The sequence below is a fragment of the Monomorium pharaonis genome, chromosome 6 (assembly GCF_013373865.1).
Source record: "Monomorium pharaonis isolate MP-MQ-018 chromosome 6, ASM1337386v2, whole genome shotgun sequence".
In the NCBI taxonomy this organism is placed as follows: Eukaryota; Metazoa; Arthropoda; class Insecta; order Hymenoptera; family Formicidae; genus Monomorium; species Monomorium pharaonis.
Window position 1 is genome coordinate 20,501,838 of NC_050472.1, and position 25,523 is coordinate 20,527,360.

General features: G+C 34.1%; 2 protein-coding genes across 2 annotated transcripts; both read right to left on the reverse strand.

The window, feature by feature from the left end:
• Positions 1–557: 557 nt before the first annotated feature.
• Positions 558–8,248, reverse strand: LOC105836030. The gene is made up of 4 exons (XM_012679785.3): positions 8,104–8,248; positions 4,818–4,872; positions 1,909–2,067; positions 558–1,602 (listed from the first exon to the last, which is right to left on the reverse strand). The coding sequence occupies exons 2-4, from the start codon at positions 4,860–4,862 to the stop codon at positions 1,414–1,416; spliced, it is 393 nt and encodes a 130-aa protein (XP_012535239.1). The 5' UTR covers positions 4,863–4,872; positions 8,104–8,248; the 3' UTR covers positions 558–1,413.
• A 2,502-nt stretch (positions 8,249–10,750) lies between these two features.
• LOC105836026 lies at positions 10,751–14,576 on the reverse strand. The gene is made up of 5 exons (XM_028190969.2): positions 14,155–14,576; positions 12,859–13,059; positions 12,292–12,510; positions 11,749–11,937; positions 10,751–11,461 (listed from the first exon to the last, which is right to left on the reverse strand). The coding sequence occupies exons 1-5, from the start codon at positions 14,296–14,298 to the stop codon at positions 11,348–11,350; spliced, it is 867 nt and encodes a 288-aa protein (XP_028046770.2). The 5' UTR covers positions 14,299–14,576; the 3' UTR covers positions 10,751–11,347.
• Positions 14,577–25,523: the final 10,947 nt, after the last annotated feature.

Below are 25,523 nucleotides of genomic sequence, written 5' to 3' on the forward strand. Positions count from 1 at the left end.
AAAATATGCTTGAGTCGTACAAATTATAATTACAATTAATAAGTAAATTAAAAACAAAATCTGTATTGAAATGTTAATATTCTTAATTTTGTAACTGTAAATATTGAAATATTCTATGAAATATTTTCGTGAAAAATTTCAAAAACGTAAATATTTAAATATTTATAATTCAAGAATAACATTATTTTAATTACAATTTTTTATTTTTTATTTTCATTTTATTTCATCATCTATATTCACTTCTTTTATCTATTGCCAAATACTGTATATATGAATAAAAACAAAAATATTAAGAATTTTATTTAGTATTTCAAAATTAATCGTCATTTAAGTTATTCAAAGTTTGGTTGAAGTTAGTCCGAGATTGGTTTTTTCTTTTTTCGGAATTTCTTCGTATAGCCTCAAAAATTGCGTCATAAAACTTCCGCTGTTTTAATTACGTAACGTCGCATTTGTACAATGCGATAACGAGTGAACCACTTATAAATATTTTCGCATTTTTCGCATAGACGAGCGTTATAGCGATGCTGTTGTAAGTAATGTGAAAACACCTTTGATCCTTTTGTTCATTATTTTCCTTTATTGTTGAAATCTTAGCGTAAAAACATACAAATCAAAGATAAATATTTTGCGAATACTCATGAAAGGACGGCGGGCACAACAAATTTATTCAGCGCCGAGATATAATCAAATGACTTATATAAATGTCATGATGTTATCATTCCTTTTCTTATTATCGCTACTTGTCAAATCTCAGAATAGCATGACTTAAAATTACGAGTGCGATATCAGTACATTATTATTAATGATTATGATACCAAATGGCCTGCTTCTACGAAGGGACTGCTGCTTATTAATAGTAATATATTATGTATATATACGTATAATATGCAGTATATACCATTGTCATATGTGATCCCTGCACGCTTTGTACTATCATCAATTAGATATCGTCGCGAAGTCACATTTATTACTCAAAAGCGATTTCTGTTTACAAAGTTTTTCTTTACTGATAAGAGAAGTGTCTTATAAATATCCTTATTAAAATTCTGAATTTTAAATCAGAATACAAAAAAGTTAAGTGAGTTGCAAAAACGCAAATAGATCTCGACGAAACGGACATTTAGCGCGAAGTGCAAAACAAATGGCACAAGTCATGAATTTCACGAAGCTTTGTAACTCGTGCTTCGCGTAATTCAGAGAAATCGGCGGAACTTCGCGACGCTGCGCGTAACACTCGCGTCCGCTCACACTTGGTTACCCGGCTGAAAAGAAAGTTTCCCTTCGGGGGAAACTCTTTGGCAGTATCCAATCCCTTACAGATTAGAAAAGATTTCCGCCGATCGCGGAATGTAATTAACATTGATTTGCCGGCCGTGCAGTCCCCCGTTGTACTTAAAAGCGATTCAGATCTCAGTTCTCTCCCCGAAAGGTGAGGAACGCGTCCACGAGAAAAACGATGCCCTCGATAATACTGAGAGAGCCTTTAGCCAAGCCGGTATCGCGGAACGCCGACTTGTGCACCAGCTTATGGAAGTAGTCGATGTTGAGTGAGCCCGCGGCGATGAACAAAGCGCATCCAATGAGGGAAAAGAAGAGATCCTACGAGATAAAAAAATACATTAAAAAATCCGTATTATAATGCTTCATTAATTATTAAATCGCTAATTACATATTTTAATTTGCACGTCGCTGCATTAATCATGTAATCTTTGTTATGAAAACATAGACACAAAAATTTATGTATCACACTGTAAGTTAAATTTAGCTTCTTTAATATTCTTTAATTCTTATATCTTAACTATATCTTTAATTCTTACGATTTCAGGCTTTTTATACACTTACATATTTTATTTACATATATTACGATATCTGTGAAAATAGCTTGCAATATCTGATAAAACATACCACACGGCGGTTCACCGGTGTTCCCATCACGCTGCCGATAAACAAGCCGACCAGAATAATTAGGTATCCCCCAAAGGTGCCCATGGTTATCATCGCGGTATGTTGATCTCCCGCATTGAAGGAGTTGTAGTGCAATCCGATGAGGATGCACACCAACAGCTGTGATCAAAAATACATATCTTTAAAGGGCGAACATTTTTGTTAAACTGTACGCGCAAAACTTTTTATTTTCCCTTTCATCAAGAACAAAGTTCATAAAGCCTCATCGTACCCTCAATCATCTCTTTTTACTATTCATACGGAAACTATAGCAGTTTTTTTTTTGTTACAAAGTGAAGGTATCGCTTACGAAACTGGGTCAACCCGGGGAGAGTACGTCGACTCTCCTTCAATTCCATCATAAATAAAATATTGCCCACTACTGCCCCAGTAGACAACTTTTTATTTCTAGACAATAGGTCACAATCTGATCGTTCGGTATAGCCGGATTATTATCACAATTATAAATACAATAATAACTTTAAGTATATTGTGAGACGACGCTGTCAACAGTAGACTTAATTTAAATCCTCGAAATCCTCGAAAATTTATAGAGAAAATTTATCTAGATAATCATGTAAAAACAATGTATACATAAATAATTCAGATGCTTCATTCAGTAAAAAAAAGAAATCAATTTTTACTTCTAAACTACTATAATATGATACCTATATTGGTTCTTTTTAATTAGGATTATAATAACATGATGTATAAGGACTTTAAACATTAATACAGATTATTTCTTTGCTTATTGCTAGACATCAATACCTAAGAATAAGAAAATGTAAGGAATGTGAAATAAATTTATGGATATTTTACATTTTGCAATTACATAATTTTCATCTCGGAGTCATCCATAACGTCAACATTAAAATCGCACTGGTTGGCCTTGACGCCATGAACACATTTGCCCGAATAAAGAATATTTCACAGAATCGTGGACTTGGTCATCCACGTGTGTCACTAAGCATGCGATACGTCGCATTTACTACAGCTATCACTAAGGAGTGCCATGATATAGTACATATTAGCAATATAAATATGTACTAATCGTGTATCCACGTGTAAAAAACCAGTGCAATAAATTCGATCAGTTCAATTCACGCATACACTGAAAAAAAAAGTAATATATTCAATAAGAGATGTAATTACGGGCTGCTAATTACTGCCAATATACTCAATACAATAACATATGCTATTGCAGTATTAACATTGTACTTGCATTAACAGCAAAAAATTTTTTTAGGTGTATTATTCTTTATTTTACACAGTACAAGCATCGTCATTATCTTGTACATTTAGTGTAACGTTATGTATCAATAATTTAAAAATTAATTTTAAACGTCATGCTTTTTCGCTTACAAATTAAGTGTATTGTTGTCAGTGAGCAGAATAGTTTGAGCTGTTTAATTGAAAAATTATTGTGAAATAACAATACATTGTTAAAACGATTTTATCAAAAGATCAAACAAAACAAAGGAGCTAAATTTATATTTAGGAAACATCAGGCGTGGTTAAAGTATCAATAAGCATAACGTTAAGAGTCAGCATTAATTTGTAAGCAAAGCTAGATAAATGTGTGTACTCAGCGAGATAAATGTTTTAACAGAACAGTTGTTTTCAAAAACTTGGCTGTTCTGATAAACAATGCTTTTTCTCAATTGATGCGTTTATGCACTTTTTAATTATATTTATTTATTATATTGTTCTATGTTTAAAATTAACATATATTAATTTTAAAATTGTTACGAGATCAATTCTCATACGATCACTTCGGTGCAGTTATAATTTTTCATCGCTTTATCTTGTTATTCTGTGCGAGTCTATATGATCTAAAACACATTTTATTTTTTTTTACTAATATTTTATTTAAAAATTTCTCTGGCATTTTAATGAAATTTCGTCTGCCAATGTAAGATCTCCTTTCTGAGAAAATTAATTTTATTTTTTAAAACTTTTTATCGCTTTGACCCTCAAATAGTGTAATAGTATAAGAAATTCAAACAATACGATAGGTTAAATGTACACCCGACATGAGAAACTCATTAAACAAAGGGCGCAGATTTCCCACGGCACATAGATCCCGAAGAATCCCAACGGAAGTCTCTCGTATCGATCGACTTCCGGACGACTTAAAGCGTAATAAAAAGAGAGGGAACACTCTTGTGCGGTAATCAGTGCGGATTATGTCATTCTCCATTCTCGCTGCCTTACGAATCGCGAAAGATATGCAGCGCGGAATGTCACGACTAACAATACCGCGGCTTTTCAAGTCCACACGTTGATTTTCCCGATCTCGAAAGAGCGATCAAAATCGTAATGAACGCTAGCAACGTGAGAAATTAGATCAATCGATCGAAGGAACAACGCAGTAACGTTAAAAATAAATTCGAGGGCATGATGGATCTCTTAAAGGAACATGAGGCGACCTCGAGGATAGTGTTTCTCTTGCGGCTGGAAATACGTGTGCGAGAAACGCTGATAGGTTTATGCACCTCGGCATCGAACTTTGTATTTTCTCGAGAGCCTAGTTTTCAACGTAATTTTGAGTGCTAAGAATAAAAGAGCTCACTTGGAGCAATCTATTCTTTTTTTAATTTGCAAATGATATACGTACATGTTTCCTGTTATGCTAATTAATGTTTTGTAATATGACATCATACGATTGGATTTATGCGTTAAAAGGAAGACTAACATTTTATAATTGTTATGGATTCTAATGTATAGAATTATATAAATAGAATTTTAAGACTTTTTTAAAATTCTATTAAAAAGTTTTTTAAAAAATTATAAAAATTCTATTAAAATTTTAACAAATTAAATAAATTAAGTGGGCTTTACTTAGTCAGGTATCTTATTAATATACTTACAAGTTCAAGGAATTTTATGATCGACAACCTCGTGATGGTAGCCATTTCGTCTGATCTGTAATTAGGAAAGAAATAATATAAAACTTAATGGTGCATACAAAATTTAAATATAATTTAATTTAAATTAAATTATATTTAAATTAAATAAACGAGTTAAAATAAATAAATATTTTTACTTGTGAAAAACATCGCATCTGAATTTATAAAATTATACTGCAAATTATGATTATAATACGTGTTCATGGGCACCGAAAATGCATATAAATGCAAATACAATGACTATGAGACTATAAGCATCGAATGTAAGTCGCATGAAACCATAATGAACAGTAAAGAGGAATGGAGACATGACAATCGATATAATAGTACTACAGTCGCATAAACGAAACCGGAAATGCATAGTGTTAAAGTAATACACACTCTTTTACTCAGGAAGACATAAACATATTGTAAAATAGTAATATGCACCGTCCGACAAGACGCGTGGCTAATGCGTATATCTGGTGAACTTCCGCGGAAACGTGATTACACTTTGCAATACTATGCGTATATAAATACATATGTATATTAGAAAAAAAAAATCCTTTTATTTTACATAAATTGGTAAACGCAATCCGCCGGACCAAATTCTTTTTCTCTTATATTTAAACAAAATTAAATATACATCGTTTACTTTATCTTCCTTTAGCGTAAAAAATTCCATTTATGCAAATATATATTATGCGTCCAAATGAAAATCGTAATTAACAATATCTATAATCTTACATTAATATTTGTCAGAAAGCGGAAGACACGCAGCACTACAACAAAGTATATACTCATATAGCCTACAATGACATGTCGTGACTACAATGCCCTTAATATATCATCGTGACATTTATTGCCATTTTAATGACTGCGAGCCTAAATTTAACCCTTTGATCACTTCCGCAGGTTTTTAATTTATATGACATTTTTATATACTTTGCTTGTCTTCTTATACTCAGAAATTATTTGTGACAAAATTAAATACAATTTCTTCCCGTGATAAGGAATATACATATGCAGTGCAAGTATATTTTATCAATAATATGAATGATACATAAAGCTGTATAAACGAAATTGAGGCACCGAAACTTAATGACAACAAACTACCATGCTATATTTAGATATATCGAATAACTCTCGAGACAGACGTTACATACGAAGTCCGGAACTCCATAAATTTTTTTCCAAGAGGAAAAATGAGAATACAAATACTCATAATATAATCGTATGTAAAATTGTAAAGTTCATAATTAAAAATCTTTAATTAATGATGCAACAACAAGTATAAAAAAATGTTACTCTTAAGCGTTATCGGTTACCATAGATAAATATTGCGCATGTCTATATAATTGCATTAACACAAACTTTACGTCATCTCTGATTAAATGACATAGGCGGGTCGGCACGTATAATGACCGTGACATACCCAAGATGGGTAGAATGCAACGAAACTAGAAATAGCGCGATGTCTGTTCTGCATGCTTATCGTCATTGAGTAAGAAGCGCTTGTTAGTCAGTACGTAAAGCGTTGCAATAAATTTTTTAATCAGAGTTGCTTGAATCATCATAAATTGCAATTGATATAATGATGTTTGTCAATGAATCATTTATATATGATAATAGAATTAAGAAAAGATATTACCTCAACGGAATGTATAACAAATTGATACATTTACACAAAATAGATATATATATAAATATATATAATAAATGTATATACATATAGCACGCAATAGATAAAAATATGAACACAATTAATTATGTTTTTTATACATATACATATATATATATATATATATATATATATATATATAAGATTCAGCAATTAATATAATAGTGTTGGCTTGTGAATAATAATATGTCGAAATAAAAATATAGATTACTTAGATTGTTTATTTTACGCGGCAATTATGTCAAAAACTTGATATGGGTAACAAGATATCTGTTATTATTCTCAATAGCCTGCGATTTCAAACGAGTAACGCGACGTAAATTAAAAGTTGAAAAGTAAATCGCGGTCATTTGGATGCATAGCAGAGAGAATGCATTTTTAACGCCGAAAAGGAAGACACTTTCACAATCCCGGCCATTGCCTTGACTTCGTTTATAATTTTTTCCTGGCTTTTTGTTTGTGGCGGCTTTTTTCGAAAATTGCACATTGACACAAAAAAATGTATAAATAATTAAAGATATATTTACAAAAATAATGAAAATAAGTGAAATTGTTGAAATTCAATTTTTGTAATTTTTTAATGTTAAATATTTTGTTATTTTACATTTCTAACCAAAGTTGCTAATGATTATTTTAGGACAGATAATCGTATTGTAAAGAAATAAAATTGTGTATATAAAATGATTCGAAACTTATAAACTTATATTTTGATGATATACATAATATGATATTATCTTATATATCTTCATTCTTAAGGTTATACATTTTACCTTACATTGTGTAACTATTGATTAAAAATATCGTACTGCGTATATACAAACGCGCAATGCATTAAAAATTTATGTACTTACTTTCTTTGTCAATTTGATCACTTAAAAGATAAAAAATGTGATAAAACGTTTTCTATAACATAACTCGCATTACTTGATGAAAAAATTGACGTTTTATTTCAATAAAATGTGTTTTTCTTTCAACAAAAAATATATATATTTATATTTATTTATTATAAAATCATTATAAATTGAATAAATATATTTATTATAAATACGTATATATTTTTTGTTAATTCCCTTTTTTTAAAAATATTTTTAGTAATAAAAATTTAACATTTAAATTAGATCCATTGTAAACTGGAAACGACTAAAAACGTTTGAGTCAAAATGTACATTATTATTATAACTCAATTAAGATTATTTTTAAAAATTTCACGCTTTAATAACCGCGCTTAACTCTCATTTGCTCTTTATTTTGAATTTAACATTTAGCTTTAATTGGCAATATCTTTTATCTTTCTGCAAAATGTGTCAGAATTTTTATATATTTGTACAGCGATGCAACATCTCGCTTCTTATTCTAATATCTCACTCCAACCGGTCAAGGCTAGTCGGCCCACAAGCCAGCACACAAAAGAACAGCACGAACAAAGAGCCTGGAGTAAGCGTCGGGTGCGTCTTAAACCAACGCCGATATTCGATTGCATTTCCGTAAAATCTCTGATTTGAAAAATGCGTGAAGGAAGACTGCCAAGTCCATTCATTCAGTCAGCCAAACACATCGGATGTATTTAGCGTCGTAGAGCGTACTTACGTGTTGACGCTTTCGATTCAGCGGACGGTCGTAGCTGCTCGCGAGACGAGGGTTCAACGACGACTGATGCTGAAGCTGAAGACCGACCACGCATTGTGGAGGCGCGTCAGCTAGCCTCGATTTTTACGATCGACGGAAACACGCCGACTTTTACATCACAGCGTTCATGCACCGGGTGAACATAAGACGCTACGGTCCAGTGACGCTCATTTTAGTCGTGAATCTGGCCGAAACTTGATGTTGCCATAAGCGGACGTTTTGTTTTCACGGTTTTTAATGTAGAACGAAATTAAAATACGTCTTAGCAAGATGACGTGATCGATGAAACGGCAAAATTGCGTCTACAAGAGCGTAGACTCATAAAAGCTACAGAAATTGCAACGCGTCCTATAACAAAGTTTTTATCCAATTTCGTAGACGTTTATTAAAACTTGATTTTTTTTTAGTTTATACATCACAAAAAACTCGAGAAAAAATAAATAGAATTAGACAAAAATATATTTAATTTTCTTCAAATTGTATATCAAAGAAATTTTTATTTAATTTTATAAATTTTTCCTAGAGTCTTTTTCTGATGTATTAACTAAAAAATTGAATTTATAGATATATTTTTTAAAGCATTATTTTTTATAACTCTTTCTAAACTAAATTAATTAATATTTTATAATACCGCAATAATTCTTAATAAAACACTGTTCAAATATTTAACAAATATTTAAGTAACATTTTCAAATAACTAAAGCAAATTAGTAACATTTTTATGAAGTTCTTATTTGAATAATGACAATATATTTTCGTGTTACATTTTTATTAATTGACATTTGTAATCTTTCCAGATATATTTCTCTAATTAATTTTATTACGTTATCTTGAATGTAGTTTAAATGTTACGATTTTTTAATGTTAAGATGCAATTACGAACTGGTTCATTAATAAAAATAGTACATTTAATTATTTAATCAGTTGCCCGACTTTTAAATTGACCACTTATTCTTATTTCTCGTTTTATTGCAGACATGAAGATGCTGTTTATTACCCACTTGCTTTTTTGCAATGATGTAACTACGAGATAGCTGTGAAATAAAAAGAAATCCAGGAATCGGATAGTGACTCGAGGATTACGTCAATCCTACGCCTCGAATGTGACATCATATCATTTGCTACACGATGACGTTACGTTGTATCGATTCAGAAGAAGCAGAAAATTATGAGGCTGGCGTGAGTATCTCCCGTTTTAAAAATAACTTATAGTATATTATAAAAGGAAATTTCCGTCTCGTTTCAATCTTTCGATTAACGCTAAATATTTTGGAAATTAAACGTTTACGTAAAATTCTATGAAGCAAGGATCTCTTAAATTCGAATGAGTAACAACGTGCAAATTTTTAATCCGATGACGACTTTACACCCAGGAAAATTCGGGATCTCTTTAAAAATCAACTCGTAAGGTAAAATTTTGTTCTTGCACGCTTTGTTTTTGTACGAATCAACAGTCGTTGCGTAAAGTTTACGCCGTAAACCACAAGCATGCATAACAAGATGCATCTGTTGCCCGATATACGAGAGCATGCACGCATTCTTTAACATGTATTACCCACGTGCGAAGGATACGACGTGGAACAGCCTCTCGAAATACCCCATATGTTTGTGCCTGTTAGAATCTATCCCGCACACTATCCGACCCGCGTTATGTTTTCGTCGTCTTTATTTCCGCCGCTGCTCCTCCACACCCATTCACGTACGCGCCGACACGCCCGCGCGTCCACACGCACGAATACACACAAACGCGCGCGCACGCCGCCAGCAAATTACCCACGACCGTTCGCGTTCGCGTTCATTAGCCTCCTTTCGCTGGTTACTTGTGATACAACACACGTTTTCGCCGAATCCTTGCGTGATTAATACGCCCGCCATTTGGATTTCGTTCAATATAAAAGAGTCTCTTATTTGAATCAGGCATACAAATATTTACGTTAGAGGCAATTAAATTATCATGTTAAATTATTAACCATAGAGGGCTACGTGTTTTTTTTTTTTTTTTTCTTATATTAACACAATACTTTCTTGCACTAACTTACATTTACATTAACTGTTTTTGATAAAAATTTATCAACAAAATTAAGAATTTTTTTAAACTCTAAAATAACTTTCACACTTTTTCTGCTTTATTGATTGGTAAGGTGTTAGAATAATTAAACTAACACTATTTTAATATGAATAAAATATTATTAAATGTTATTTTAAATTAACATTTTAATAACAAAAGAACTGTACTAAATTTGAATTAGCATTTGGTGAAAATTCATCCAAAGTAGCTCCAAAGTTATTATCGAAATTAAGTATATTAAAATAATACAAGAAATATTTATGAACTGATTTGCTGAATTCAACGTGATCTACTATGTATTTTTTATCAAAATCTTTTTATTATATATACATATGTATATGTATATATGTATACATATACAATAAAAATGATATATACTTTATATATAATATTTTTTATTTATATATAAAAAATCTTGTATATAAAGTACATATACATGTATAACGAGACAAACTTGTAAATAATATAAATAATTAAACGCACACACATTGCCAATATAATAATTAGTTAATATCATATCATAAAAGAATATTGATTTCCTTTACTGAGAAAGATTTATTACTCAGAAAGATTTTAATGCACATGAATGTCGTTCTTTATCAATATGAATCATTTCCACAAAACGTTCTTACATTGAATATTGCTATCATCAAATTTTTATCGTGATTTCAGAAAAATAATTATTATTAATTTTAAAATATATTATTTGAGTGTATGTAAATATTCTAAGTATTACAGATTTGTTATAAAAATATATATAATGAAATAATGTTTATTATATAAATATATTTTTATCGTTACTTTTATTATTTCTATCAGAGCTATTTATTTATGTCTTATCAAGTTTAATGTAAAGATAAAAATGTTATTACTATAAAATTGCTTAAAAAAATTATGCGAACAGATACTGTATAAAAAATTTATTTTGTAAACAGCTTGAATTTGTTACAAGTTAGCTGTTTTATTCACAGAACTAGATAGCTTTACCAGCTAACTTTTCAGAGTCTCTCAAGATGGCGTAATAGATGTCTGTTCAACGATTTCAGGACAACAGCGACGAAAGCAATATACCAACAATTACTATTCTTAATACATTTAATAAATTATTAATAATTTTTTTAATATTTGACGGGTACGTCACATGACGTGAATTACTCGAAACTCGTGCTTTGGTTTAATTTCCATTTTTATTTTAATATAATTATACCAATCAACGAAACAGCAATAAAGTATCGGTTCATCTTCCACATCCTAAGGAAAGAATAAAATGTTTTCGGTTTATTTTAAATTATAGAAACTGCTGAACTTTATCTTTAAAAAAAAAAATATTTTTTAGATTGTTTTATATTTTGACATATTTTATATCTTTTATGCACTTTGCAAGTACTGTATATCTTTGTTGAAATTCAAAACAGAAATTGTTTTACTGACCATTTGATAATCTTAGAATTAGAACAAGTTCAATACGATCAATATTAAAGATCTGATGTATTGATAGAATTGTGAAAAAAATAATAAATTTCTTATCTCATTCTTACTACACTATCCGTGATTGCACCAAAGGTGGCCAATTCTTGAAGGGTAGGAATCGGTGCCAGTTCTCCAATTTGTTGCGCAGAATCGCATTCACTAATTTTTTCCTCTATTATAGAACGATCGTCAGTGCCTACGCTAGAGTCGGAACTTCGCATATCATCCGATATACTTGTGTCTCGCTCTTTTTGAATCTAAAACAAAGCATTTACGTCCTTCAGCATTTAAAATCATTATTGATCTTATTCAATAGTTCAAGAAAGATTCAAAAAAGACTGTGCTGAAAAAATGATTTAAGCTGTAGTCGTAATAAAATTAAAATTAATAATAATTAATTTATTTGTTGTCTCAAATTAAAAAAAAAATTATGAGCTGTTATTTTTCCGAAGAATTCAAATCAACGAATAATTATAACTTACAATCTATGTAGATTTTTGCGAAGCGTCGCATATAATAAAAATGCATTATAAATAAAAGTAATAATTTTTAAAGGAAGATATATCTTACGTAATATTCAACGTAACGTATAATTGCTTTTGTGCTCTTACCCACTGCCATTGGTCGAAAAGAACCCATGCTTGAACCAGATACAGAATCATGACGAAGATCGACAATATGCACATTACAAAATTATGAATGAAGATAGGATGCTCTAATATTTCTTCGTCAGTAAATTCGGTAACATCGATGTACATATCAGCGTGTTTCATCTCCATTATTCCTGTCACAAGCATCAGAATAGCTCCTGTCGTGCATATTGTGAGAGGCTTGCATGTTCATTTTACAGTACAACGCACAATTATTTAATATAAATACACGCATTTAAAACACGTTTTGTCTATTATATTGAAACTATTTAAAATAACTAATTCTACGTATAAAATGAGAGGCATATACGTTGGGATAAAAGAAATTTGTCGATTTATCGGCAATAAAATCAGATTAACTGTCATATTATTATAAAAAAGAGAGCTCGAATTCTGTGTGTGCGTGCATTAATATTACAAATACATTTAAGAGCTTTAAAAATCGTGTAGAGAATTATATCCGTTATAATTAATCGTTGTCGCGTGTATTTTATCATCTATGCCCTTGTTTTTTATGAAAAAATTTACCATCCCGGGATTTTCGGGAACTATCTTTTTAACAAGCCAAAGAATCATAAGAATAAAGCTCAGCAGCATGCAAGCGGGATATACGAAAAAAATAGGGTTTCTTTCCTCTGGCAGTGATGGAACTGTATCATCCTTTTCTTGTGCTCGTTGATTCATATAGTGATGCACGTGATGAAAAACTTCGATAGCCGATATGATCAACTAAAAAAATCTTTCGTCATAATATTATTATCGCAATAATTCATCATAATACATGGAGTTATACAAAGTATTGTATAATTTTGTATCCTCCAATTTAATCATACAAATCTCTTATTCTCTTAGTAATAAAAGTAGATACTATGGAAAAAATATAAAAAAATATATTTTTTTTATCAACACTAAAATAAAAATAATAAGTAAATGTAGATTAATAAATAGGTATCTCGGTTATGAGAAGAAAGCATAACAACAATATGATAACGATATGATAACGAAAACGCTATAAACTGCAGTTTTCGTTTAGGCGTGATACATTCTCGATGACATTTGCTGTATATGTGTATTTTATGCGAACGGTGCTCTTAGCAGGTTTCCACCGATCGTGACAGAATCGTCAACTGAACTAGAACGCGGACACTCGAACGCTGAGGAAATCCACTACTTTTTTCTTCCTGAAGCGATTAGAATTCGCGAAGTACACGCATTATTGGCACGCATGCCCGTGCGTAAATATTATACATATCCGATGCTCGACGGATACATGTCGTATCCGATTGCATAATAAAAATATCGATGTCGCGATTATCGTTACACTGAATCACGGAGCGACGACGAGAAGTCTCAACCGAAAAACTGGGTCGGTCGCATTGTTTCAAGTATAAAATTGTTTCATCTTACGACGGAGGCACGTAACGATAGCGATATGTGGTATCTTAAGATATTACGTGTCGTCTTTTTTATCAGGCAAAACAGACGATGATGAAATATTATATTCCTGTGGCACATTTATTTTGAATGTGTGCGAGAATATTTTTGGAGTTGCTTGATCTAGCGAATATTTCAATAACATACACAATAACATAAGAATACCGCGCAAAACGGACCGAGTTATTTCGTTACTTTTTGCAATGCGTGTATAAATGCATCTTTTGATATAATTTCTTTTTAATTGTATTTTTTATATATTGAAGATGACACGTGATTGCTTTATTATCCATTGTTTACACACCAAAATAAATATTTTGCATATATGAAAGGATTGAATTACGTCTTTTCACGAAGCAAAATAATTTTTCAACACGTTGGATTCCTTACGAATTGAACGAAGTGTAGACTGGCGTGCACGACATGTGAAAGATCTGTTCTTCTCTGAAACTTTCTTTCGCCGCTGTGATATATAGCTGCAAGCTTGGCAATTTCCCGTAGCCTGTGAAGCTCCAGCTCGTCCTCATCCTCCATAATCAATTCTCTATTTTAGACTTGACTCACTATTAAGTCATTAATTACTAATACAAATTGTCGGCAGATTCCCTTGTCAGTTTAACCTAAATGTAATTAAATGCGACATTCCTGGATTATCTGACAAATGAACAATGACAGGAATGACATCCGCAATTGATTTATGCCAATTAAAGCTGTCTCCGTCGAGAATAGAAACAGATAATCAATTATATTGCAGTTAAAATTACTCGACGTTAATAAAACCGGTTCTTACTGGTTTCTAATTTAAGGAGATAGATACAATGCAAGAATTTGCCATAATTCTCTATCCTGTAATTATGTAATAAATATAAAATGTGATTGCATAATTATATATAATCTTTCTTTGTAACAATATATTTCTATTACAAAGAATGAATTTTTATAATATTTTTATTTACTAATTCTTCAATAGAAATTATTTTGATTGTCTTCTTATTTAAATAACTTGAAAAAATTATTGCTTTCTTTACAAGAAGAACAAATGGCAACAATTAGGTCTGAATGTTGGAATTGAGCTCTCTCTCTCTCTCTCTCTCTCTCTCTCTCTCTATATATATATATATATATATATATATATATATATATATATATATTTAAAATCTTCATCTCCATATTCATCTTTGTCAAATAGTTAAAAGATGTACATCATTCTTGTTTGATACGACAGATTTATACATTTGATTTGCATTATGAGGACGCGCTAAGTCAGCAGGTAGATACTTTTCTCTTATAATTAGTTCCACGCTTCCTCGATCTTTATCTCTCTTTTTTACCATATTTCGATATATGCATGGTTAACTGTAGACACAAATCTCCCATTTTCGAGTTAAACTCCATAATTTCTCTTTACATCTGCAAACATTAGAGAGAATATACAAATTATAATATTTATATTATTATATTATTATATTCAAAAGAGAAATAACTTCGTCTTTCAATGAAACGTCATGTTCAATAATATAAAATTGCACTTATATTTTTGAATTTCTTTTGTCGTTGATGCTCCATGCGATCGCTCCACACAAGCACGATTACAGCTTCACGAAGTGATGAGCTCAACAAATCCGAAGTCTTCGACAACTGTGAAAACGAAGTTTTATGATCAGATTTCGATACGATCAGCGAACACGCGACACTGTGAAAGGCGTTTTGGAAATTTTCCAATAGAACGTCCGTTCTTTTAACGAGACAATGGCGAGGATGTAGAAGGTTACTGGCACTATTGCCGAAAGTGTTCCCGAAATAACGTGCTGATCTCTTCCAATGATATATTAAATGGTCTCATCTGTGAAAATCAATCGATGTGTGTGTGTGTGACAAATATATTATATTATAAAGTAATATATGTTTGACGTTCTTTTCACTTTATTTCAAAATCATCGTACATTTAATAAATAAATTTAAAAATTACTATTCACACACACACACAAATTATACTTTTTCCTCGTCTTTAAATATCTTTGCATGGAAGAAAAAAATTAGTTACATTCAATTAAATTGTATAATTGAAAGAAATTTCTGAAAGTATCTTGCAAGAATTGCTAGTAAATCTTTAATAACCATAATTTTTCTGTCATTAAAGTATGAATATTGCTATGGTTAAAATTTAAAGTTATTGTTTTACACTTTAACTTTCTAAAAAAGGAACGACTTTCTCTCTATATATAATATATAATAAACCTAAAATATATGCATTAGCATAAAATGAGTCATAAGTAATGCACGTCTGAGAAACGAGATTATGGAACTAAACTCGACAGTACACTTCTCCGAGAGAACATAAATATTTTTCTTGACGAAAGTGAACGCTTTACAGGGAACTGTAAAGCTTTAAGACCTTCTTTCGAACGTACTTAAACATTCTTAAAACGCTTTTAAGGATTTCTGAAGTAATACTGACATATGTAATCTTATCCTATTCTTTGATAAATAATAGTACGGGCATCTTGTTGAATTTATTTTTGTTTTCTTTCTATACAGAGGTAAAACTTTCTACAACTTGTCGCTACAATTTTAACAATATCGAATACAAATTTATTTTAACGATTACTTTTCACGCTCGATAGAAAGTTTAATCTTTGATTTTATAATTGCTTCCGCTTACTACTTCAATGAAAAAAAAAAAGTTACGTTATTGAAAATCGTGTCATTGTCAGAGCCGCACCCTGCAGCTACGTACATACGTTGCGATTGCAAATTGCAGCTCACGATTGATTCTCGGATGCCCGGTGGGCATAAATGCGGAGGTAAGATACTTTATTGTTTTACTTATCCTTCGAGTTGTCGTTCAACGTGTAATTATAATCGAAGACATTACACAACGCTGCGCATCCAGGGAAAGAACGCGTGCCTTTTTTTTTTTCTTTACATTTATCGCCTTCTCCATGTAATCGTCATTCTCTCGATAACATTCACGAGAGGAGAGAAAGAGAGAAAAAGAGAGAGACAGAGATCACGTGGATGCCCCCATGTAATTGCGCCTTTTGAATGGCGCCTGCGTTTCCTTTCTCCACCGTCGTCCAGACAACCTTGGCGATGCGATCGGACAGAAAAATCCGATTTGCTTCTTTTACCAATGCTATTACTGATTCGGTAAATCGTCGGGGTGATCGTCGATGAGACGTCGGCACGAGTAGGAAAACACCGCACGAGGAAGAAATCAATTTTCCAAGTGAAATTTATTTCTTGCCGCCGAGCGGTAAAGTCACGAGTGGCAAAAACGTCTCGCGCTCGGCTAAACAAGTGGCTCTTAAATAACTTTCGGTTACACAATTTCCACTTGTATCTCGCTATCTTCCGTTATTGCACGCGTTATTGCTTAACGAGTGATTACAAATAACAAATGCAATATTGATGAAAAATCCTTTGAAGACAGATAAGAAAATAAGTCAATTGTGCGAAACGTTTCAAAGAAGAATCGAGTCACATTTCGCTGACACACACACACACACACACACACACATATATATTTCGTCAACACAATTAATATACACAATTTAAAAGAAATTTCTCTGCAGCAAGGTAAAATATAGTTGCATGTTTAAAGACGTCATATATTCCTGCATATACATAATCTTCGAGACAATTTGTGTGTAAATAAATTTTACACGCAAAAAAAACAGATTATACATACGTAGAGAGAGAGTAAATATATATTAAAGAGAGCGTTTTCGCAATAGTTAGTTATGGCCGGAAGAACGTGATTTTCAGATATATTAAAGCGATCTGAAAAGAACTTAAGAGACCCGAGATTTATCTGGGCGAATTAAAAATATGTTTTTCCTCTCAGACTCCAGCTGTCCACCTCCACGGTCGTGTCTACGATAAATACGTCGCGTTGGGTTACAACGCTTCGCGCTAGAAACACGAAATTAAAATTATTCAATTTCAACATGGCTCCGTTGTTTCCGTTACACCGCTGCGAGCGATAAGTAACAAACGCGGAGCCGACTGTAAACAAACGCGCGAGAGTTTGCGCGATGAATCAATCATCGGGCCGGTACCGCGCGTATTTCTCGGCGCAAACCGAGAACTCGTACGTACGTTTTCCACCTGCGGAGCCGGAAACCTCCTCAAAACGGTCGGGAATTTCGCAACGAGGAGATCCGCGCAATGGGTTATCCACCCCTGCATTTACATCGGGCGTGGGAGAACGGGGATGGGGGGACGGAGGTTGTTTATGTCTCTCCCTCGGGAAATAGCGAGAGGTAGCGGGTGAAACACGGGCGTGTGCGCGAAGTAACAAAGACAGGATTCCGCGTAGGGCGCGCAGATATTCCCACGCGGAATAATATTTTCCTTTGAGCAAAGAAAATACGACGCGGAAGAAGAAACAGACACGCGGTCTTCCGACCCATGAAAAACGATTCGTCCTGTAGGAGCAATCTCATGCTGATCCACAAATCGCTCGTCCGAATTATTTGACATCGCCGTTGCTCGTAATATGTCAACGACAGAGCTTTGCCAATGGAAAAAAAAATCTTCCGAATCGCAAAACAATCTTTCCACTTGATACAGCTATAATATTTAGTTAGAATGGAAATAATAAATTTTAAAAAATTAAGGAAATTGTCGTACACCCCCTTAATTGGACGATATCAATTTAGATTAGCTAAAAAAAAGATTCGCTATTTTAAATTAACAATATCTCTTTATATTTACCATACCATTTGTATGTTATTTATTTATTTGTTCTTTTATTCTTTTATCTACACAATTTGACACGAGTGGAACGTAAATTCAAGTCTCCTAACAGCTGACTGTACGAAGTCGATTCCTCCGATTCACAAAATCGCAAATCCATCAGTAGTAAAAGTCCAGCGTTTTGGAGTCAGCTTTTTATCGGACAAAAGCCGCATGTCGCGTGTGCATTTGCAGCGGGTTAAGCGACCTTCTCCCCGGGCATCCTCGGTTCGCGCGTCTGCGGGAGTTTTGTTGGCGGGGTTATTTTCGGTAGTAGTAGCCGTCGCCGCCGCCGCCGCCGCCGCTTCGCAAAACTGCGCTTCCGGTATGCACACGCGGAATGCATCGTCCGGCGGCGAACCGTGTCGTTTTCGATCGCGTTTTCACATCTCTCGCCGTCGTCGCCGCTGTAGTTAACCCAGTTACGACGACGGCGATTACTTATTGCTTTATAGCGGGGTCGCAGTTTATTAACGCACCGCCGTTCGCCGCGGCGGCGGCGTCGCGCCGCGCCGGTGCGCTATCACTATCGTATACAACGCTGTCGAACACTAGGCTCTTTGTCGGCGAAAGAATTTTAATATTAACGCCACGCGGCATCACGGCAGCGCGGAATATCGCGTCGTCCTGGAACGAGCCGTTCCGCTCTTTTATTTTACACGCGGTGCTATAGCAATTGATCGCTCTGGATGTCACGTCGTACGATGTCGTATGTTAATTAACACTAGAAGAAACAAACTCGTCAAAATAACGGATGTAAGATTTTTAATTAAATTACAAAAATCATTAAGGTGGTTTCTGTCGAATTTTTTTATTTTTACATTAATTATTTCATTTACTTACTAAAGAAAGTAATAAGAATATATAAAGGAGTTGAAGATAAAAACAAAAAAGATTTAAAGAAATAAGTATATTGGTTGTTCTAGTGTTAATCCTTCCCCTGAATTTACTTCTATAAAAGAAATGTTATCAATATGTTATATATTTTCCGGAATGAAAATAGTTTAGCTACGACGAATAAACTTGTTTCATAATCGATTGGAGTGAGTCATCAATTTGTTTCATTGCAAGGTTATGACGTATGCATATTAAAATATATAAGTACTAATATAAAATACAGTTACACACACACACATGCACACACACGTACATACGTATTTGTATTTTTATAATTTAAATTTGCGCACGCGAATATAAGATAATATTACCTAATGCTAATACACTTTTCATTTATGATTTTAACATCTAAATTTCTTAATTTTTTTTAATTTGAAAAATAATTGGTTTATATTATTAATTTAATTCTTAGTTTTATTAATTTATTTTGTAAAGTATAGCCCATTAGAAGTTAGCTCCCCATTTTTTTCAATTAACATATTTTGACAACTGTGCTGAATTGTGTTAAGTTTGTGCTACATTGTGCTACATTTTTATTGTATGTTTTATACTACGGTTTTAAGAGACGAGCACAATGTAGCACAAACTTAACACAATTCAGCACAGTTGTCCAAATATGAACAATGTGCTATTAATTTAAAAAATGGAGGCTAACTTCTAATAGGCACAAGTATAGATAATTAAATTATAAATTACTGTTACTATAATATTATAATCCGTAAATTTATAAAATTTTTCATTAGTACAGTTTTTAGGCAGACTTAATCTGAGGAATATATAAACAGTGCTTTATAATTATCAACTTATTGACTAACAAAACTACCAACATTATATTAAAATTATTTAGAATCCTAGAATACATTTACATACATATATCTTATTGTCAGATATTTCAACTTAAAATATACACTTGTGTTTTTCCAGAAATAACATATGTAAGGTTATCATTTGTCATCCGTCAAACTTTCCAGGACATTTTAAGAAACCATTTAAGTAATCTTCAAAAAATACAAGTGGGCTCGAAACGAATGCGCGTGTCAAATGGTGTTAGCCTGATAAGTTGGATTTAACTGTAATTTTTTAGATTCTGTTGGAAAGTAAACCGAATTCCAGCTACGAGAAATCCAACTCGAGTATGGAAAAACCCGACGGTAAAAATAATTACGTGACGATATCCAAGAAAACCATATTTGTGACTTATCGTTTACTTAATATATACCCAGATATTCGAGAAAGACATCCCAAATTGCTTTCTGAACATCGTAAAACGAATATCTTTATTTATTACTTACACTTTCTCGGAGAAAGTTTTTTTATTATTAATTGGTACTCAGCGTTATTTCTAAATTGAAAATTTCGTAATTTTGCTTAAATAAAAAGTTCTATATTTCTGAAAAATAAGTTGGAAGACATTTTATTTAAATGTTTATGAAACTTATTTATAATAATATATAGTTTATTTATTAAATAAAGAAATAAAATCAACCGGTAATGCGAGAGCTAACGAGAACCATAAATGAACAGTTCAATCCATGTTTCAGCTATTCTTTGATCTTCAGCGAAAAAGAGAGGAATAGAGAAATCAAATATGATGAATTATTGAAAAACTTACTCTGGAACGAAAATAAACAACGAAATTTGAAACTGAAAAATAAAAACGGACACGTAGATACAATCCTGCAATGGACCACTTGTGGAAGAGCTAGGACACAGCTAGGTTAAGGTAAAGCAGAATTGTATTCAAATTCTGCTTTTATTTTCGAGTTTCAAATTTTGTCATTTATTTACTTTTGTTCCAGGGTAAGGACCTAAACACAATGCCAGGCAACAGGCAATAGAAACAGAAATAATGAAAGAGAAAAAGAGAGAAAGGATCTTCTTCTCTTATTCTCTCTTTCTTTATTTCCTATTCCTATTGCCTGTTGCCTGGCATTGCGTGATGACTTTAAGTGTTTCAATAATTTATTACATTTGATTTATCTATTTCTCTTTTTTTCTTTCTTCTGAAGACCAAAAAAGAGTCAAAACGTTTGTTGAACATCTTGCGAGACTTACATGACTTTCTTTAGATTATTTATGACGTACATTTCACCAAAGAAGTGAATATTATTTTCCGAATTATACATTCTTGAATTTAAAATTATTTGAAGGGGTACGCAGCGTACCTACACGCGAAGTACAAGTCAGAGCACAGAGTCGAAATTCCTCCAGACAATTAATTAACTCGTCTATTAATTACTACCGTTAAGTAAGAGCAGCGGGTTAGAATCAAAGGAGCACAGTGCTGAATGGAATCTTTATGACTGCAACGAAATCCGAGAAATCAGATCTTGTGTATTTCAGCTTAGTTTATTTTGATGCGTTTTCTATCTTCTTGTCCAATTATTTCGAGACGCAATGAAAGCGAATATTTCTTATCGTAACGTTAGTTTAAAAAAAATTGAATTTTACGTAGTATAAAAATTTGTTGAACGTTTGCTCTGATCTAGCTAATTAAGAGAGTCTAACTAAACAATTTCCCATATACATTATCGAACTAATTTTTTTAGTATTGTCAAAATTTCTGAATTCCTGCGAACGCGAATGTGATTCACGACGTGCGTCGACGTGAGTCCACGAAGTCATCCGCGGTGCAGGAAACAGGAAATCCTGAGCGGCGAAGCCGAGGAGAAACGTCGGGAGCGTACAGAGCCTCCACTGTCTAGGAATTCTCGGTCGGAATGAAACGAGATGAAGCGAGCGGTGGCGGTGGCCAACCGCCGCGGCCAGCTGCCTTCTCCCTGCGAGGAGGGGTGCAAATGAGGGAGTACCTCCTCATGCGCGCGTATGTACATACCTATCTGCCACGTCTCTTCTAAATAGCTCGTCGCAATGCGTACGTCTCGCTGTGCAACAGCGACGTGCGTCCGTGCCGTTTTTATCGGCGCCATTAATTACGGACGCCGTGCAGCCAAAATAAGAACGCCAAGGCGCACATAAACGAGTTTAATGAAAAATACACGGTGGAAAGCTAGGAGGATGTGCACCGTGAAAAATATAAATACGTCTCTCGACCGACGTGGAATTAAGTGACGAATCTTTCGTAACGAAATTCGTGGTAGTTTTTCAGCTGGACGTAGGCAAGAAAGTTTTTTGCAAACCTTGAAAAATCTTTGAAACAGTCTTCCTGCCATTTTTCATAAATAATAACAACAGAGCATTCAATAAGTGCACACAACTTTTTATATTTTGTTTAATCTTTCGAGACAAATTTCAAAATCCCTTTAAATTTGCATTAGTTCCTCTAATAATTAAAACGACACACCCGCACACGTGTGTACGATTTTAATAAATAAATCTTTATATATATTACGCAATGAAAGATGTGAAAAAAGATACGATCGAATTAAAGCGTGTGTTTTTTCGCATCGCTGACATCTATATATTTTCAAGCTAATCTCAGTAATTCAGAGAGCAACCGTAAGCATAACACGGTGACACACACGTTCTACGCGTCGGGCCACGCGCCGCTGATCGGCCGGATTGTATCACCTCGTTGTGGAAATTATGTGCACGGTTTTATCCCGCGCGATTCTGCTTTGCGTAACACAAAGCGGCGTGACCGAAACAAGTGGGAAGGGGCGGAGGGGGACGGGGGTAGGGTGGGGCGAGAAAGCAAAGAACAGCATACGATACACGCGGCCGTATCGCCGCAATTGCGGCGCGGCAAATCGCGATCGCTAATCACGAAGCAGCTGGTCGGCACCATGGCGCATTAAAGGTCGATCGATAACGCGAAATTGCGAGAGTTGGAAAGCACGTTGCGCAACGTTTTTCTCTCTCTAGCATCAGGCATCTCGGGAATATGTATTATCTATCAGCACACTTGTGAGCCGGTTGCAACGTCGGTCGGATCATATTGACTCCGGTTACCTGAAACCTTTTTTCGCGCGCGCATATTAGTTTGGACTTTCATCCAGGAAAAGACTGTGGTGTATGCCGCCTGAATTTTTTCGCATCTGCATATATGTATAATAGATTGAACTTTCATCCAGGGAAAGGCCGCGGCTCGCTAAAAGTTAATTATTCACGTTTTGCTTTTAATTAAAAAAAAAAAAAAAATAGCCCGTATATATCTAAATAAAAGAAAAAAAATTTTTCTAAGTATAGAATATTTATTGGATATAGGAAATCTCGAGTCACACAAAAACAAATATATCGTTAGTAAATTCACATTTTTGGAAACGTGCTGCAATATTTAGTCGTAAAAAAATAGGTTACACGACTATTTTTAACTTGTTAATAATGAATCAACGTGGAGCACATATTTTTTTTTCCCAGATGCCGTTAGTAAAAGAATTGCAACGTGTGCAGGCGAATGGTTAATTTCATACTATATGAGTTGAATTAGTCTAAAATATTCATGGAATTCAGTTTAGATGACCATCGACTCAGGCATTTATGATTCATATACCGCGCGTAAGTTTCCGTCAAATCGATAACGATTCAACATACACGTCTCGCTCTTTCTCCCTCCCTCTCTCTCTCTCTTTCTTTCCTTTGAATTAGCACTGATTTGTTCTGACTTCCTTGGTCCCACGCGTCTTCCGTACGCGTCTCTCACCCTCCCGTCTTCCGCGAATGAGAATCCGTCGTGGGTGTACCTGGCCGACAATTAAACTTTCATAACTTGTCCATTAGCGCGAATTAACGCGCTGTGCACTAACTCATCTAAATTCCGCCGATGCAACGCACTTAATTTGCGAGCGTTGACCGCGCGCGCGCTATGACCCGGGGGTTGCGCTTGCCCTCCTTTTCCCCTGAGGATGCGTTCGCGCGAGCAAAACGGTAACGAGCAGGAGAGATCGGGGGACGTAGATCGTGCCGATTGGGAGAAAATGAGAACGGGAGAAAGAGAGAGAGAGAGAGAGAGAAAGGGAGTGGCAAGAGAGAACGGGGGCAAACGACAGAGGGACATTTAGAGACTGATGGCGCAAACCTTTTAGGCAAACTAATGCATTGAACCTGTAACATCACAGAGGCTACTCCAACAGAGCTTGATCTGTTCCATTCCGCACACTCCAGTGTGACGCCCCCGTGTTGCGGCAATGCTCGTATACACGCGTGTACGTGCCGGCGGGTTCATTATGGGAAATGCATCGAGTCGCTGTATCCGTGTACACAAACACCCGGTGATGCGTGTACTTGATGATAACCAGTAACGTGCGTTATTTCTATCTTCGCAAAAAATGCCAGGTGTCAACTTATCGAAAATCGAAATTGACAACGATAACTTGTTCTTCGCTCGTTTCAGATAGTGCATTCAAGCAATTGTAAAGATAATAAAAATGAATAAGGAAATTAAAGGAATTCGTATAACTACAAAGTTATGAGATAATATAACTTAATTTAATATATCCACTATATCTTTTCATTTCGTTTCCGTCATTTCTCTATTAATTTAATTAATTTTTATATAATATTTATTTATCCTACTTACGCGATCTCATACAGTTTATTTAATAAAATTTTCCCCTTTTTAATGAAATTTTTTAAGTTTTGGCAGAGAGCTAACGCTTTAGATCAGACGTCGATTAAACTTCACGCCGGTAAATCGATACATGGAACTTTGTTTCTTAAACAATTTGGAGGGAAGCCTAATTGCCGTATCCGGAATCTAATCTAAGTTTTAATTACCAAGACATTTATTGCACACATCAAGTCCGCGATGGATGTTAAATTTAGACGCCGATCTACATTTTTCTCCCTCCGTATACGGCTCGGCGTATAAATTTTCAACGCTCCGCGCATTTACACGTCGTGCTGCTCACATGCACTCGCGGCGGGGGGGGGGGGGGCGGGGGGAGATTGGATATACGCGCGCCGTGTACGCGTATCTTTTATTTATGTTATTGTTTTCGCTTAACGTTTTCCACGAGCTCTCCCCGCGAGTATCCGAGCGCGGCGCGCGCGAACGGAAGCGCGCGTGTGCCGGCGGTATTCATTATGGCAAATGCACCAAGAGTCCATACCCCATATGCGAGAGCGCGCTTATGCACGCCTGCATACTGATATGCGGGAATGCGCGCGTGCAATTACCCACGAGCCTCCCCCTCCCTCCTCGGTCTTCCTCCGCACGCGGC